The sequence below is a fragment of the Centruroides sculpturatus genome, unplaced genomic scaffold, assembly GCF_000671375.1.
Source record: "Centruroides sculpturatus isolate CEXI.00-Female unplaced genomic scaffold, Cexi_2.0 scaffold921, whole genome shotgun sequence".
Taxonomy (NCBI): Eukaryota; Metazoa; Arthropoda; class Arachnida; order Scorpiones; family Buthidae; genus Centruroides; species Centruroides sculpturatus.
This window is the reverse complement of record NW_019385099.1, coordinates 271,903-290,786: the sequence shown is the minus strand read 5'-3', so window position 1 is coordinate 290,786 and position 18,884 is coordinate 271,903. Positions and strand designations below refer to the sequence as shown.

Here is an 18,884-nt window from a genome sequence, read left to right as displayed (position 1 = left end):
TTTTTAAAAAAAATTATGAATTTTAAAACTTTTATTGCATCAAAAATCGAACAATTAAAACAGGAAAAATTAGAGAAATTTTCTGTTAATAATGATATATTTAATACTGTACTTTAAACTCTATGTGTTCAATCTTCAAGCAACCTTCAAGAGTTCCGCAAAGATTTTATAGGAATTTTTTATTTTCATTATTTTCACTAATATATTGAAAAATATTTTTTTTTAACTGTAAGAAGCTTTATTACTTAGAAAATAAAACAAGCATTGAAATCTTTTTCATATTCTCTTTATTTCTTTAAATATTTTTCGTTAGACTTCCGCAAAAATAATACTAAAGCATGAAAATTCCACAGATATTAAAAGTTTGAATATCTGCTTTAAGCATTTAAGCTTGTTATCTTCAAAAGCTATTCGATTTCTCATGAATTAAAGTACAAAATTTGATAACCTTTACTCCTATTAATATACTTTCTTGTATCTTTTCCTCCACGAAACTTTAAAGTACTTTTGGATAACTAAAAAATTGTTTATTTAAACTATACAATAAATAAATGAAGTATTTTTTCATTTTCAGATTGATACGTTAGATTTGGAGAATTTCTAAATTTGTTATCTGAAATATTGGAGTCCGAGTGTAATATAACAGAACTCAATTCTACTACTTAATTCAAAAAATTATATACATTTATAATCATTTAGAAATATAATTTTCGTATTACTAATGAAACATTTCATTTTTTACATTAAAAATATTATACAGTATATCCTTATTGACTAAAGTTTTCATTTTGATCTTAATTAATATGTCATAAAACTTTATAAGAACATGTTAATACAATGTAAAATAAAACTTGTCATAATATAAATGTTACATTGAATATCGTATAGAGCCAAATAAATATTTATTTATTTCAGTTTATAATTTAATTTTAAAAACTGAAAAGATATAGACCAAGAGTGGGCGACCCTTGGCCTGCGTGCCAAACTTAGCACGCCAATGACTTTTTTTCGGCACGCAACCCAGCATTCAACTTAAAGAAATAAATATCTAACATCTTTGATTATTTGAAAAAGTTCTATCAAAACTTAAAAGACACCAAATACAATTCTCCCAAAAATTTCGGTTGACACGTGAGAAAATTTTGCATTATAGATTTGGCAATTTTGGCACGCTCCTTTAAAAAGTTTGCCCATCCTTATATAGATCAATTTATTAGTTAAAATGTTACCTTTACAACCGAAATATTATAAATATTAAAAATGTATCTTATTTATTTGAAACAATTTAATATTTTAATAATTTTATAAAACGATAAATATATTCATCTATAAAAATGATAAAGATATAAATTTCAATATTGAAGAATAATCTGTAGAATGAATTACATAAAATACTAATAAATATATTTACAACGAATTTTTATTGATATTTAAACAGCAATGAAACGTTAATATAGATTTTAGTGTTGGAGGTAAATCAAATATTTATATACTTAATTATTTTTCTTACCATCGTAAATATTTTATTCACATTGATAAGATTTACATTTTAAGTGAGAAACATCAAAACTGATTCCTAAAAATAATTCAGTATTTTTCTACTACGGAAATTATAAATCAATGGATATATCCATTGATAATAACTGTTTATGAGATACGTTTCTCAAAATTTTTTAAATGTATTAAAATGTAAATTTTCGTTAATATCTGAGACAAAACTGGTTGTTTATTTACGTGGTTATAAACCAACGATGAATCATTCAAATTTTTTATTTTTTTAAATGGAAAATAAAAACTACTATTCCTATGCTTCTATGTTTATTGCAGTATCTACTGCAGGCTCTAGTATACTTATAAGTAAAAAATATTAATTTTTTTAGTTATCCATCATCCAATAAGCTTATTTGTAGGAACAGTAATGAATAAAACAAAGTTAAAGAAATAATTACTGATTCTTGAAGCATGTCGAATGATCAAAGAATCAAATAAAAATTTATAAGCCATGGTTTGAATTCTCTTGGTATATGATTTCGTTATAACATGAATTTAAAACACAATTTCCATTTTGATTATCTAAATATCGACAGTTTCAATTAATACTTAACGTGCTACCGGGTATCTGTTTTTAAACCCATCAATATATAATGTAACGGTATATAAAATGTTAAATTCTTATACAGTATTATTCATTGAACATACAGTATATCGTATATATTATGCTTAATTTAATATTGCCTGTGCATTGAATTAAAAGTTAAGTTTTCAATAATTTACATCCTTCTTGTTATAAATCGTTTGATAAATTAAATACATTTCTCAAACGATTTATAGTTTATGGTTTGCTGCATATTAACTATTGTATTAAATACATTATTAAACTGCAAATATTCGATATTTACAGTCCGTCTATATTTTAATATTTCTATTTAAGCTATGAAATATATTAAATGAATTGTTCATTATATTTTTAGTAATTATCAATTTTAATTAATTAAAGATAAGAATAATTTAAGATTTTAATTTAATTTTTAAGAATTTAAGGAAAAAAAATTAATTTTTCAGAATAGTATGTGAATTTATTTATTTATTTTACATTAGAGTGTATTTTATTCTAATCTGATGTTATTTAAAATATATGCTCTCCACCTAAAATTAGTAGTGGCTTGCCCCTGTACATCATACTTTCCTTTAACAATAGAATCGTGCCTGTTGTCTATATAACACCTTTTAGAAGAAAATGTTTGAATTGAAATAACATATAGTTATTAACGAAATATATTTAATCGGGGCTCCTGCCCCTACGGTTTCTATATCTAGTCTGTCTCATCTTTCATCTAACTCCGTTCTCGAGATTAAGAAAAGACAGACAACGGACGAACGGACGGACGACAGTGAAAATTTATAGGTCTACAATTTTTTTCAAATTGTAGCTCAATTTGTTTTAATTTTAATACGGAATTTAATTCTTTGCAGACTCCTATTTCATACAAAAATTCGTAACTTTTATTTGGCAGTTTTTACCAATATTTAGGGGAGACTGGGGCAACTTCGGCATGCGGGGCAAGTTTGTCAAGCGCTTTTTTTTAAAAACAAATTAAAAGGAGACTTTGGTTATAGGTTAGGCAGTTGAGTTTTATTGGTGGCTTGTTGAGTGTAGTGTTTTTATTGTTCTCCAACAAGCGTAGTTGAATTATCAAGCAAATTTTCATTTTCGTTCAATTCCATATAATATTTTTTTTCCATTTATATTGAATTGGCAGGTTTTGTTATAATTCCATGATAACGAAAGTTACTTTTCCTGTTAGAAGGATGTAACTTCAACTTATTCACGTGGCCAGATCGTGGCTTGGCATTCTGTTCTCAGGGTTGTACTTAATGTTTCGAAATCATGACTAGCGGGGTAAGATCGGCAACATAAAGCCACATTAGAAGCAAAGGATAAAAATCAAACAGATGATAAATGAAAACATGTTTGCATTTGTTATTCATGTATATATGTCTTTGAACTTGCATTTCGTTGTAATAATATTAAATGGGTGTTGGATTTGTATTTCTTTGTTTTAATAGTGAATTCCAACTTATACATTGTTAATAACATAATTTTATATACGTGCCTATCTTGCCCCATTACTGTTGCCCCTATACCAGGGGCAACTTTAATAAAAATAATTAAAATAATTACAACTTTACAAAAAGAGAGAAGTTGCCGATCTTGCCCCTATACCCGGGGCAACTTCGTCAATTTCTCTCTTCTTGTAAAGTTGTAATTATTTTAATTATTTTTATTTCCAAACTGATTTTAACCAGTTCTATAGTAAGGTAACATTCCAATAGACAATATGCAAAGCTTTTTTTTTCAGTTTACAGCAGTATTTATTACACAAAATTTAAGTAAAGCTTAACATGCCGATCTTGCCCCGATCTCCCCTATTACTTTTTATTAATTTTTTAATGACCATACCATAATTACCATATTAAATACCATATTATATTAGAAATTATTATATTAAATAACTCTATTTTTAAATATATTAATAATTTCCTATTCAATATTTATTATAAAATCATATTATTTTGCCGTTTTTGTTAATCATCTATTGCAATTTTTTATTTATTTAATTCATGTAAAAGCATTGCTAGTCCTTCGTTTTAAATAATAAAATTTATCAAATCTAGTCAACATTTTTTTTAATATCATTAGAATGTAACGTAAAGGATCTTAGATATTTTGCAAAGAAAACATTTCTCATCAAATAAGACCAAAACTCTTAACTGGTGTAATAAACGAAAAAAACCTGAAAGAAACTGCAAATTTATTTCTTAGTATACTTTATACTAAATAATAGTTATTACTGTTATTTTATACTAAGTAAATATGATTATTATCTTTTCCGAAAGTATAAGAAACGTGATACTAAGAAATTTATTACAATATCTATTTCTTGATATGTCTTATACTTTAAAAATTCGTTTGTCTTAAATTTAGATTTAATGTATACTTAACAGTGCATATTAAATCTAAAAAATTTACAACCTATTCATGAAGATTTGTGCGTCATTGTAATTCATACAGTACATGATTTTCAAATATACTGAAATTTTAAATTATCTCTCTTCCTTATCATAGATTCTCAGACTATCACTCAATCCTCAGTCGAACTTATCGGGTGGGAAGATATAAGAGGATTGCCATGAAAGATTGAGAAATCAAGATTAGAATCTGATCCTGACGTCTCAGCAGTTTTTATTAGCAATTCCTATTGCATTTCGTTTTCCATTCCTCATTAATATCGGCTCCTCTGTTTCTGATCAGACCATCCATCTGTTAATAAGTTAAATGCTTTATTGCAACCTAACAACGAAGTATATTATTTCACTCAAATATCATTTAAATTGGAATTTTAAGCCATCTATATTAAAAATGTTCATTACGTTTGTTCACAACTTCAATTTCGATTCTTCTTAGTCTTATCCTAAAGTTCGCCATTACACTTTTAAGAACGTTTTTCCGAATAGTAAAGATTTCGCACTCAATAGATGGTTCGAGCTCTTCCAAAATTTTTGGATTATTTGTTACAGTACATTTTGTTCTTGAGATATCTCCATAGAAAGAAGTCTCAAAGATTCAGATCTGGAGAATATTCAGACCAGTCAATTGCTTTCCACGATGTTTTCTATGATGCAAAAGTTGGTGTTAAGTCGATATATTGAACATATTGTAATATAAATGGCTTCAAACGCTTTGAATGATATTTAATTAAAATTTGTAAATTGTACCTCATCGTTCAGTTGTAATAAAGCATTAAACTTAGTAGGTTCCATCCTATATCTAAAATATAACAAATTTTTAATTTTTTACATAAATATATATTGCATATCTTTACGTAAAGTTAGTTTTTATGTACTGTATTTATTTATATTTTAATTTATTTAATATCTTACTACATTTTGTCTAAGGGGTAGAATCCTTCTTCATTTCTAAGGCATTATAATCAAAAATATAATCAGCCCGATAATATAGCCCATTAAGAGCTAGTTTGCTGTAGCTTACTCAAAGATTATGCCACCTATAAATTATAACTTATGTCATTATAAATGACGTAATCATTTATTTAATTATAAGCGATTACGACACTTATAATTAAATATCATTTTATATTTTANTTTCGATTCTTCTTAGTCTTATCCTAAAGTTCGCCATTACACTTTTAAGAACGTTTTTCCGAATAGTAAAGATTTCGCACTCAATAGATGGTTCGAGCTCTTCCAAAATTTTTGGATTATTTGTTACAGTACATTTTGTTCTTGAGATATCTCCATAGAAAGAAGTCTCAAAGATTCAGATCTGGAGAATATTCAGACCAGTCAATTGCTTTCCACGATGTTTTCTATGATGCAAAAGTTGGTGTTAAGTCGATATATTGAACATATTGTAATATAAATGGCTTCAAACGCTTTGAATGATATTTAATTAAAATTTGTAAATTGTACCTCATCGTTCAGTTGTAATAAAGCATTAAACTTAGTAGGTTCCATCCTATATCTAAAATATAACAAATTTTTAATTTTTTACATAAATATATATTGCATATCTTTACGTAAAGTTAGTTTTTATGTACTGTATTTATTTATATTTTAATTTATTTAATATCTTACTACATTTTGTCTAAGGGGTAGAATCCTTCTTCATTTCTAAGGCATTATAATCAAAAATATAATCAGCCCGATAATATAGCCCATTAAGAGCTAGTTTGCTGTAGCTTACTCAAAGATTATGCCACCTATAAATTATAACTTATGTCATTATAAATGACGTAATCATTTATTTAATTATAAGCGATTACGACACTTATAATTAAATATCATTTTATATTTTAGGCCTTGAACTTACCACAAAATATAATAAAAAAAATTCTGACACAAAAATTTTATATCTTTTTATTTAATTTGTTATTATAATCGATAAAAAAAGGGCTTTTTGTATCTTGCATGAGACTTAAAAATCAATTCTAGAAATAATATAAAAATAATTAATTTTTTATCAATTTTGATTTTTTCAATTTGTTTATTCAAAAAAAAAATCAAAAACTTTCAAAGTTGTTTTATTTAAATGCAAATTGATATTTATTCAGAAATATTTCTATAATTATAAAGTCATTATGCTATCTTTCTTTGAGGAGCGATTATTCACGTCATTACAGTTCAATAGAATATAATAGATAAAGTTTATCGAAAATCATTGAGAAGGGTAAGTTTTTATCTTTCTTCCGAAGATTGTTATTCCTTGTGATTAAAAATAGACTGTATCGAATCATTGAGATTACAAAAATAATTTCATGAATTAAAAAACTTAAGATAATTTAAATTTAAATATTTTTATTAAATTTTATAAAAACTTTCAAAAGATAATTTAATCATTTTTAAACGGAAAAAAATAAAACCTATACAGTTGCTTAAAAAGTAACTGATAGCGAAAGAAAATTAAATCATAGAATAAATTTTTTTAATGATAAATGCTGACTTAATAAGAATTCAACCGTTTAAGTTACGTTTCCGTAAAGAACACCAAAAGTGTAAAATGAACTATTTAAATTTTAAAAAGAAATTAAAATATTTAAAAAAATAACAGTCGACGTTTATTGAGTTTCACATGAGTTCTAATCTCATTGTCACTTCAATCATAGTTTTGATTACTTTGAAGATAATTTTCTTTCTTTGATTGCCAATAGAGAAAATCGAGAGATGGGATAAGATTTTTTCCACAACTTTTCTTTCCAGTTTCCTCCATTTGCTGCAGCCATCAGACTATACTAAATGTCACGATACAGTTTTGTAATTTAAAGTTACAGACTGAATCTTTTCGAGTACTGTACTGTACGCCAAAATAAGATCAATAGAATAGAGTTTATCGACAACTAGTTTAATTGGTTTAGATGAATGAATGTAAGAACATCGATATTTCTGTGCCGTAATTGGAATTGCTTCCACATGTTATTAAGTCTCTCGACATAATGCACCACTTTTAACAACAATTGGCTATACTCCAACAAAACTAAACTTGAATAGCATTGGCCAGTATTCCACAGTATATTTTCTTAATTAAAGTAAGCGATAAAACATTATTGATAATGGATAATTGAAGAATAAATTAAAGTATATAAAAATTGTCGTTTGGCCATGATGATTGAAGAAATATAGTGACAATATCCATTCGGGTACTAGAAATTCAGAAAAAAAAAACAAATTTAATAATAAATTAATTTTATACAGCCGTATATATAGATTCTAGCATAAAATCGAAACTTATTACAGCAGAAAGATATTAAAAGTCGATATTTACACTGACGAATATCTCACTAAAGACAACTACATTCTTATGGTTTATAAGGTATAAATTATAGATTTCGGTGGAATGTAATAAAGATAAAATTATCATTTTCTTACAATTTTTTAAAAATAATTTTAAACATTTTTCTATTAAAACAATCCAATTGGGACATTTATAAGGGGTGGTTGCTTTAGACTACACTCTTTAAAAAATGTTTGTTCTTTTCTTGGATTTATAACAAAATATTGTACTTTATATATAAACGTATATACAGTTCTGTACATTATGTAAGTTGTTATGCAATAAAAATATAGGTTCGAGTGAAACGTTAAAAAAAACATATTTATTATTTATTGATCCAATTGGGACATTTATAAGGGGTGGTTGCTTTAGACTACTCTCTTTAAAAAATGTTTGTTCTTTTCTTGGATTTATAACAAAATATTGTACTTTATATATAAACGTATATACAGTTCTGTACATTATGTAAGTTGTTATGCAATAAAAATATAGGTTCGAGTGAAACGTTAAAAAAAACATATTTATTATTTATTGATTAAATATAATATTCTATTATTCTGTACGTTACACTGAGGAAACTTTAATAATATAAAAACAATGATTAACCTTTACTGGAAACAACGTAATGAAGTAAAGTATACACAAGAGATCCCTTTACATAATTTAGGTAATTACTCGCAATTTAAGTAATTTAACAAATTAAAGAAAATGCTTTAATATTAATATTAAGTAATAAAATGGAAAATATATATTACTCTGAAAATATATAAAAAGTAATATTTTTAATTTATTAACTATTTGCGTAATAATATTAGCTAAAGACGGACGATGCAGTAAATAGAAATCAATGTAATACAAAGATAATTAACATAATAAAGATATGTATTTAAGTCTATAATTCTATGTTTATTATAAATCTAATTATATAATTATATTATAGCAAATATGGTAGTTAATATTCAAGCCTTATTTATGGCATTAACAGTTTCTAAATTAATAAATTTCTATTAATACTTTACTAGTTAGCATTACAAAGCCATTCAATCTAATTTCCAGATTGTCTATTATCTGTAAAATATTGATAATTACAATAAAAATTCATTGACACTTGTCTATTTATTATTATGCGTGTTAATAATGCAATCGGACATAAAAATCATATGTAATAATATTCAAAAATTATCAAAATTAAGCCATTTAAAATTGAATTAAATTGAATGCAATAACTAAAATATATTACATTTTTATTGTTTGCTTCCTATTAAANACTAGAAATTCAGAAAAAAAAAACAAATTTAATAATAAATTAATTTTATACAGCCGTATATATAGATTCTAGCATAAAATCGAAACTTATTACAGCAGAAAGATATTAAAAGTCGATATTTACACTGACGAATATCTCACTAAAGACAACTACATTCTTATGGTTTATAAGGTATAAATTATAGATTTCGGTGGAATGTAATAAAGATAAAATTATCATTTTCTTACAATTTTTTAAAAATAATTTTAAACATTTTTCTATTAAAACAATCCAATTGGGACATTTATAAGGGGTGGTTGCTTTAGACTACACTCTTTAAAAAATGTTTGTTCTTTTCTTGGATTTATAACAAAATATTGTACTTTATATATAAACGTATATACAGTTCTGTACATTATGTAAGTTGTTATGCAATAAAAATATAGGTTCGAGTGAAACGTTAAAAAAAACATATTTATTATTTATTGATTAAATATAATATTCTATTATTCTGTACGTTACACTGAGGAAACTTTAATAATATAAAAACAATGATTAACCTTTACTGGAAACAACGTAATGAAGTAAAGTATACACAAGAGATCCCTTTACATAATTTAGGTAATTACTCGCAATTTAAGTAATTTAACAAATTAAAGAAAATGCTTTAATATTAATATTAAGTAATAAAATGGAAAATATATATTACTCTGAAAATATATAAAAAGTAATATTTTTAATTTATTAACTATTTGCGTAATAATATTAGCTAAAGACGGACGATGCAGTAAATAGAAATCAATGTAATACAAAGATAATTAACATAATAAAGATATGTATTTAAGTCTATAATTCTATGTTTATTATAAATCTAATTATATAATTATATTATAGCAAATATGGTAGTTAATATTCAAGCCTTATTTATGGCATTAACAGTTTCTAAATTAATAAATTTCTATTAATACTTTACTAGTTAGCATTACAAAGCCATTCAATCTAATTTCCAGATTGTCTATTATCTGTAAAATATTGATAATTACAATAAAAATTCATTGACACTTGTCTATTTATTATTATGCGTGTTAATAATGCAATCGGACATAAAAATCATATGTAATAATATTCAAAAATTATCAAAATTAAGCCATTTAAAATTGAATTAAATTGAATGCAATAACTAAAATATATTACATTTTTATTGTTTGCTTCCTATTAAAAATTAAACAGTTATTTATACACATAAAAATTAAAGAGATTAATGTTAATATTCATAATTACTATTGAGATTTGTAATAATAATTTAAATAATACAGTAATTTATTTATTGAGATATTTTTTATAAAATACAAGTATAAAAAAGGATGAATATTTTTCAGTTTAAAATTTAAATTTAGACTTATGAAACATAAAAGATATTTTAAAATAGTAAATAAAGATCTTATTAATTTTATTTAATATTTGAAACAATTTAAAATGTGTGATGAAAAATATACCCATTTATAAACATGTTCTAATAACGCTTTCAACAACTCTCGAAGTAAGGAACATCAATTAATCTACCGAAATAATTTAAAATAAAAAAATAGTGATGATCATTAAAGTAGGAAATCTCTTTGATTAGAAAGAGAATTAATATTTCTCGTTTATTAAATAAAATACGTCTTGTCTTTCGCTCACCGCAGATACTTGTCATTTATTAATTTCAACTATAAACGACCTTAACCTTGCCAACATGAATATAGAGAGTACGTGTAATTAAAATCGCGATATTTATATCCTCCAGTTTAATATTAGTATCTTAATCTTATAATTTTATCATTAGGTTATATGTATCATTTCTAATTATAAATTTATAAGAGCGCCCTTATTAATCGAAAAAATATTAAATATATTAAATTTCCATTACATATTCCTATTAACTATCAAAAATTGTATTTTTGTCTTTAAAATATTTGAAAATTTGATATGATAGAAGAAAATGGTAGACTATATCTAAAGTGGTACTTTTTCAATTAGTACGAGGGAAAATCGCCATCTGGTGACGGAACGGATAATCTTTCAAAAACTAGATAAATGTCTTTTAAATTAAACAAAACTTTATCGCTTGAATGATAAATTCATAATTCTTGAATTGTTCATAAAGTTTAATTAATGTATTTACATATAAACAATTCCCGCATATTTATGAATGGATAAATGTATGGTATACATACCGGAATGTATTGTTTATACCGTATGTATGTGTGGATGTATGCACACACGTTGTTATTTTTCATACGAATTAGAAGTGAACAAACGCTTAACTTTATTACTAAACGCTTCAGTAATTTCATAAATTTAATTTAAATAAACAGTTAACGGATAAAATGTTTGAAAAGTATTTAAAAATTTTTAAGCATATCTCACTGAAAAGTACGTATGTATTTGTGTTTATATATGTGTATAGTATCTATTTTTATACCATATGTTTATATACACATATTTTCCTAATATATTTTTACCTGTGTATCTTAGCGTTTCATTCAAAAGAGTTGGAGTAAAAAAATTTTTTAATATTCTGTAGTATTTATTTATATTTCAATATCTGATTTCTTTAAGAAAATATTGAATACTGCTTTCCTTCCTAAACATATGTTTAAAAAGACTTCGTATTATTTTTATTATTATTTATAGTCTACTGTCTTTTATTCCATTATTTAAAATAATGTTTACATTTTAAAAAATTTGAAAAAGGAAAAATTAATTTATGAACCTTGAAAACTTTACACATTTATATAAACTTTATAAGTTCAAAAATATACCTGTATTATATTTTATAAAATCTAACATTGATTTTTAAATGTATATAATAACCTATTAGTTATTAAAATCATTAATATTCTAATAGATCAAACTTACCTGTGATTTTCTTTACTTTCTTTCAATTAAACAAACATTAATTAATCCTATTTTTCAAAAAGGTATGAAATATTAATTAATTGATAACATTTGAAACCTTGGTGATGCGAAATTGTTATTAATATCCGATATTCTGACACTACATCTATATTTTAATAAATGAAAAATATCAATCTACATATCGAGAACGGTGTTATAAAATTCTCGCTCGGTGCCTGGCAACATTGATGAATATCGTATGCATTAGTTAACTACGCAGACATCCTATTATTCATCCTAACATAAAATATTCTTCTTTACTATAACTTAATATATTGAGGTATGTCATTTTCTTTATCAAAGAAATGATGAAAGGTATTACATATATCTTAAACTTTGGAAAATTAAATTTTCAGTCTTAAAAACAAACAGCAATTAATTTTTTCGAAACATTATTATCATAAAATTTAAATTCTGGATAAAAATATAGATTACACTACACTGAAATATTTTAAAATTTAAATCATTTTTCAATTAAATATTAAAGTTTTAAATTATTAATAATAATAATAATAAATAAAAATTGTATAGTTTTTATTGAAATTACTTTTTTTAGGTCAAAGTTTAGCAACACTTTTTTAAATATTTACATGACTATTTAAATTATTAAATACTGTCGAAAAATAAGTTTAATTCGTCAAAACTCCGTTATAAATTTACAATATAAAGCGGATTGTTTTAAATTATAAATTTTTTTATAATATAATTAGTAGAAACTATAAATAAACACACAAACATACAAGCGCAGGCAAGTATGCGTGTTATATTTTATACGGGAAAACTTCACATATGGAACAGTATATAAATCAGTGGTCCTTAACCTTTCACGTTTCACGCTCTCCTAATCTAAACTACCGTCCCTTACAAATATTCTTTAAAGTAACACTTAACAATTAAATGACTTAACGACTCATTTCATAAAATTAGACATATATCTATATAAAGTTTTCAGAATTAACTACATAAAATAACTTTTTAATAATATTTAAACAGTGTTGATAATATCCTGTCGCAATTTTTATTTTCATCAATTCATAGAGATTCGGAATTACTATGTGCTATTACGTTTATTGATTAAAGAAGAAATCGCCTTTTGATTTTAAGCAAAATTTATTTCAAGTAAAAATAAAGCTCTTAAGAAAACGTGTACGCGATTAAGAATTTACTGGTGTAGGAAATGCATTATTTGCAATTTTTTACAGACTCAATTTAATTTAATTTAGTCATAAATTTTAGGAGGATATTAAAATATACGGAAAACTTTCTTTTATTTATTTATTTGATGAAAATAAAATTTAATTTGAACTTTTTAAATATAACTCGTACTTCTTAACATATAGCCTATTATCTAAATTAGTTAAGATGTAATTCGTTACTGATAGAAGTAAAAAAAAAAAATCTTGCGAATGTAATATGTAAACTTAGACAAATAAAAATGTTTTAACTGTTTAATTACAATAGCTAGTAAATTTAGACTAAAAATGAGGCGTTCACCATAAACATCCTATACTAACCAACCTTGACACAAAGCAGAAAATACGGGTAAACAGAAAAGAATTATACTAGTATAGAAATATTAATTAAATTAAAACTAAATGCTTTCTTCTCCACACGATAATCATATTTACTGATGATTTTGTTCTCTGATAACAATAAAATAATTTAATTAAGAACTATAGTAATACAGTAATTACTTCTAGGGGAGAGTATTTTACATCCACTTCAATAGAATGTAATTATGACTTTGACTTCCTTTATATCCGAAGTGACATCGTGAATGATGTTATCTAGTGATTCCTCGATATAACTTTTATAATTCATTAATATCCTTAAATTGAATTAACTATTTAAATCATTAACTGAACATCACTAATGGTATACAATTCGTGTCCTCGATATATATAATTAAACTGGGTTTGTAGGCAATTTTATGATTTCAGTTTTAACAAATGGTATCTATGTCACAATTTCTGAAGGATGACTGAATAATTATTTTTAAAACCATGACTAATAACCTACTTTATATTATTGTATTAAAAGTATTCGCTATTTTTCCAAAGTCTGTGACAAATATACAATTTGCATTCTACGTATTGAGAAAACCGACATATATATACTTATAAAAGACTATATATTGTTGTTGTATATCTCTCTATTTTATTTGCCTAATAAATCAAATGTTAAACCGGAAATTCTTTGTGTTTCACTGAATTGTGATTTTATGTAGTTCGTGGAAACTGTAGGATACTAAAATATCACAATTTAGTTTCGATCTACATGTGGCCGATAAAATTGTTTTCTGTGTATTTAAATTTAGAAATAAAAAAATGCCTGAATTTATGGTAATTTTGATATAAGTACAAAAGCAAATATTTCTGTAAGTAGATAAAGTAGAACTTTTAATTACTATAATATTTACTATAGTATTTTATAATAAAACGTACTCTCAAAAGAACGAAATAAAATAAAACAAATAAATAGGAGAGAAAGAGAGTCTGAATTAAGAATCGATTATGTTCTAGATGACTAACTTGATCATTGAACTTTTCGAGTCTCGATTACCTAAGTATAATTTTAGCTGTACTTTCATTTAAATATATTTAACACGTGATTAAAATTAACATAACAATCACCGTACACAGGCAATTATAAAAATCTGTTTATTTAAACTAATATATTCTCAAGCACGGTTCCTATCTGTCACCGCCGGAGGAGGAGTAAATTATCCTTACAAGAAAAACATTAAAATGTATACATCAGGTTTCTTTAAAAAAATATTAAAATATTAGAAGGAAAAACAACCACTGTTAGTTATAAATAGCAATAAATATCTGTTAAATATCGCAGGAAGAGATCGACTTACCGGATTCCCATTCTTCCCAGTTATTATCCACATTATGACCATTTAATGTCGATTTGGAATCATCTTTTTCCACCACCATGCCCTCTTGCACGCTGTATGGCACTTTACTAAGTGGCACAACCTCCACTCTTATCTGCAAACACTTGCCTTGTTTCTCTAACTCGCGGAATACGTGAAGACAGCTATTATTTAAAGCGAACCACGAACCGTCCTTTTGGGCCACTTGGATCTTCGGTAATTTATCTTGATTCCCTTCGAATTTGTTACTAAGATCGGCCACGACAGTTTGATCCGGTGTCAAAACACCGTTTGTCGAATCCTTGATGAAATGAATGGACGATGGGGCCAACAACATCTCCGTCGCGGGGTAGAGTCGGATCAATAATGACTCGTACTCATTCCAGACATTTCCCTCACTGAGAACACAACAATAACACTAACTATGCGAAACCGACATGTCCTGGCCGAAGCGACAGTCAGAATGCGGGAGACATCGGATCGATCGCTGCGCCGCCAAACGGAGAGGCTATGCACCCAAACGCCGCCTCCGTTACTAAATTATAAAATTCTATTTTCACCTCAAAATGTAATATTCGCTGCACTCTGAAATTACATCACGTTACCATTGATCATAAAGTGAAGAAATTCGAAATAAAAAATTAATATCGCACTTTATAAATAATCGAATAAACTTGTTATAGCCTATATTAATATAAAAGCTATAACAAATTTTCTTCTAATTTTTATGATTTATATTTTGCATTTTTACAACTGTAAATAACTCGATATTCCGTAAACTCAAATTAATATTTTTGTCTTCGGCATATTATTTTCCTTTTTCCTAATTTAATATCGAAATAACTTTATCCGCGCCATCTAGTGAATAACGCTCTTATTAATACAGAATTCAATATTCGCTTCGGCATTTCATTAATAAATAGTTAATTTTCGTATAATAATTGCATTAATTATAATAATATAATTACTTACGAGTACTATTCGATAATTATAATATTATAAACAATAATTTTAATTTCGATATTCGAATAAATTAGTTTATTTTCCGAATTGGCATAAATTATTGATGATTTAATTATACTGTTACAATAAATGACAAACGTTTAAATTGTTTCCGGTTTAATTGTGAATCTGGTTATAATATATTTAAAAAAACTGAAACTTTATGTCTTAATATTCAAAAATTTATATTAACAGAGGATAAAATAAATAATTAAATTTACATAAGGAAAAATATAAGATTTTACTTTTTGGCTATAGCTTGTAAAATACTGTAGTTTAATTTGATAAATTTTATTATTTAATTTTGTTTATATAATGAATTTCATATAAGTGAAAGCACTAAATTAACATTAGATAATTAAAATATTTTAGTATCTATAAATTAAAAATCAATATTCAATTTTCATTCCTATCGCTATTATAACAATGTAACTAACAAATGCTTTAGTAAATATAGTAGGTCCACGATTTAACGGACTAATTGGGGAAAGGAGTGTCCGATAATTGCCGAATGTCTGTTAAATCGAATGTGTTTTTAGAATATATTAATTAACGCGTAATTATTTATTGTGACATTGTCACAATGCCGGACTGCAATTTTTAATTATATTTTTTATTTTTTTTTTAATTTAAAATATATGCTCTCAACTTCAAATTAGTAGTGGCTTGCCCCTGTACATCATACTTTTCGTTAGCGATTAAGTCCTTTTAGGAAAAAAGGGTTTGAATTGAAATCACGTGACTTTCGGTTTGTACCGGAAGTTCGTATATACTGTAGTTAAAATCGGGGCATCCTCTCCTATTTTTTCTATATCTGGTCTTGGTATTATGTATCTAACTCCGATCTCGAGATTAAGGAAAGACAGTCAGACGGACAACAGTGGAAATTTATAGGTCTACAATTTATTTAAATTTCAGCCCAATAACGAATTTAGAATGTATAGGCCTGTATTACAATGCTATCATAATATATAAGTATGAATAAACTCTTATTATAACGAGCTGTACATTGACTACTTTATATTCGTTGCTCATTGACCCAATCTTTTATCGTGCTCTATTCACAAATAAAAAAAAATGTCATAAAATTTTTCTTTAGGACAGAAATCTCTTGTCCGTTAAATTGAGGGTCTCCTGTAAATTATATTATACTTAACAATGTTAACAACATTCAATTGTTAAAATAGGTTAAATATGAAACAAATTTCAATATTATCTAATACTAAACATGAACTATCTTACGTTAAAAATGAAAATTATTATAAAAGAAATACAGAAATTATCTTACTTTCATTGAAAACATCTGTCATTATTCCTAATAAATTTTTTTTTAAATTAACTTTTATGTTAACTAATTTGTATTTTTATTAAATAGGCTTTCCAATTAACGTTAAAAAATAAATTGCGTATGTGATTCATCATTAAAATATCTTCTTTTCTTTATTTGAATTTTTACTTCGTTTTCAGAGTCTAAAAAATGAATAATAATTTTTTAAGGAAAATGATCGTTTTCCTGAATATGAATTTCAGTTATTCAAAAATTCGATGACTTTCATACCAAATTTTGATAAACTTTTAATAGTAGGCTTAATTTATTGATCATATATCTGTATCTAATTTGTATCACTTCAGACATTGCATATTTTATACTATACTGTATACATATATATATAGTATTATATATTCAGAATTTAAAAGAATATATATTCGATCAGTACAAAATTGTTTTAATAAACTATTAAAATTAATAAATTTCAGAACGTTTTTAAACGTTTTTATTTAACTTGCTTTGTATGTCTTCAAATCATGCAACTCAAATTTAATCTACTTCTAATTAAGATAGAAACTTTGAAGACGTAGTACTTATATCCGATGCCAATGCATTTTAATGATGTTTTAGGGGCTGACCGATTCCGAAACCCGCTAAACATAACGTTTGTATGTAAATGCATTGTAGTAAGATCACTTCTACCTCACACTCGAAAAACATGACAATAAAAGCGTTTTTTTAAATTTCAAAAATGCGTTAAAAGTATCATTTTTAAATTATTTTATTATTTTAGTAATGTTTACTATTTATAACGAGTAAAACAATATATTTTTAAAATAATGTATATAAGATTAGTATATATTTTAAAAATATATTAATCTTAATGATTTATTTTTAAAATAATTTAATATCCTTTGCTTTATATTTTTCAGAAAATTAAAACATCGAATTTTTAATCATATTAAGCTGAATTTTATACGTAAAACAATATTTATTATACTAATCATTCGTTTTATTTTTGCTTATTTAAACATTAATTTGTGAACTAAGCTTTAGGTCTGATTATTTAACGTATAATGTAACTATTAGATATTAGAATTCACTCTATGTTACTATGATAAGGTATCTTTATTATTTTAATAAATTTAAATTTAATTTTTATTTATTACCGAGAAATTTTTAAAACAAATAGAGTACTTATAAAAGTAAATATTATGAATTAATAATCGTTTTGTTATAAATATAAGTAATGAAATTATACGTTTACATAATTTATGAAGATTTTGTAACTAATTTTTTGTCTTACGTTAATCTCTACAGTTCTTGCTATTAATATAATAATATATTTATATGAATGCGAAGATTTGTATTTGTTACTGCAATTTTGAATATTTTATTATTTATAGAAAATTTTAGAAACTCTAATTTATTATTTGAATATATTACATTAATTATTTTTTAATTTATAAAATAAATTGCTGATGAAAAAACTTCTATTGAATTTGTTTAATTTTTATTATGAAAATTTTAACAAGACAAGTAATATTCTCAAATTTAAATTGTTAATTTTATTTATAATCGATTAAATATAACTGGAATTTAAACTTAAAATAATGTTTAACTTAAAGATGTTTTTTTTTAATTGTCTTTAGAATAATCACTTTTTTTTCCTTTCTTATAAGACATTACACTTTAA

The 18,884-nt window shown here is 24.7% G+C and overlaps 1 protein-coding gene across 3 annotated transcripts in view; it reads right to left on the bottom strand.

The window, feature by feature from the left end:
• Positions 1-15,404, bottom strand: part of LOC111634674 — a 31,691-nt gene extending 16,287 nt beyond the window's left edge. The window contains exons 1-2 of one of the 3 annotated variants that reach the window (XM_023379507.1): positions 14,899-15,404; positions 7,022-7,718 (exon numbers count right to left, since the gene is read on the bottom strand). In XM_023379507.1, coding sequence (XP_023235275.1) covers positions 7,600-7,718; positions 14,899-15,253 — 474 coding nt within the window. In that variant the 5' untranslated portion in view covers positions 15,254-15,404 and the 3' untranslated portion in view covers positions 7,022-7,599. Of the gene's footprint in view, positions 1-7,021; positions 7,719-14,776; positions 14,800-14,898 lie in introns of those variants that run through there. The other 2 variants (XM_023379509.1, XM_023379508.1) reach the window with 2 other exon arrangements.
• Between the last annotated feature and the right edge of the window lie 3,480 nt (positions 15,405-18,884).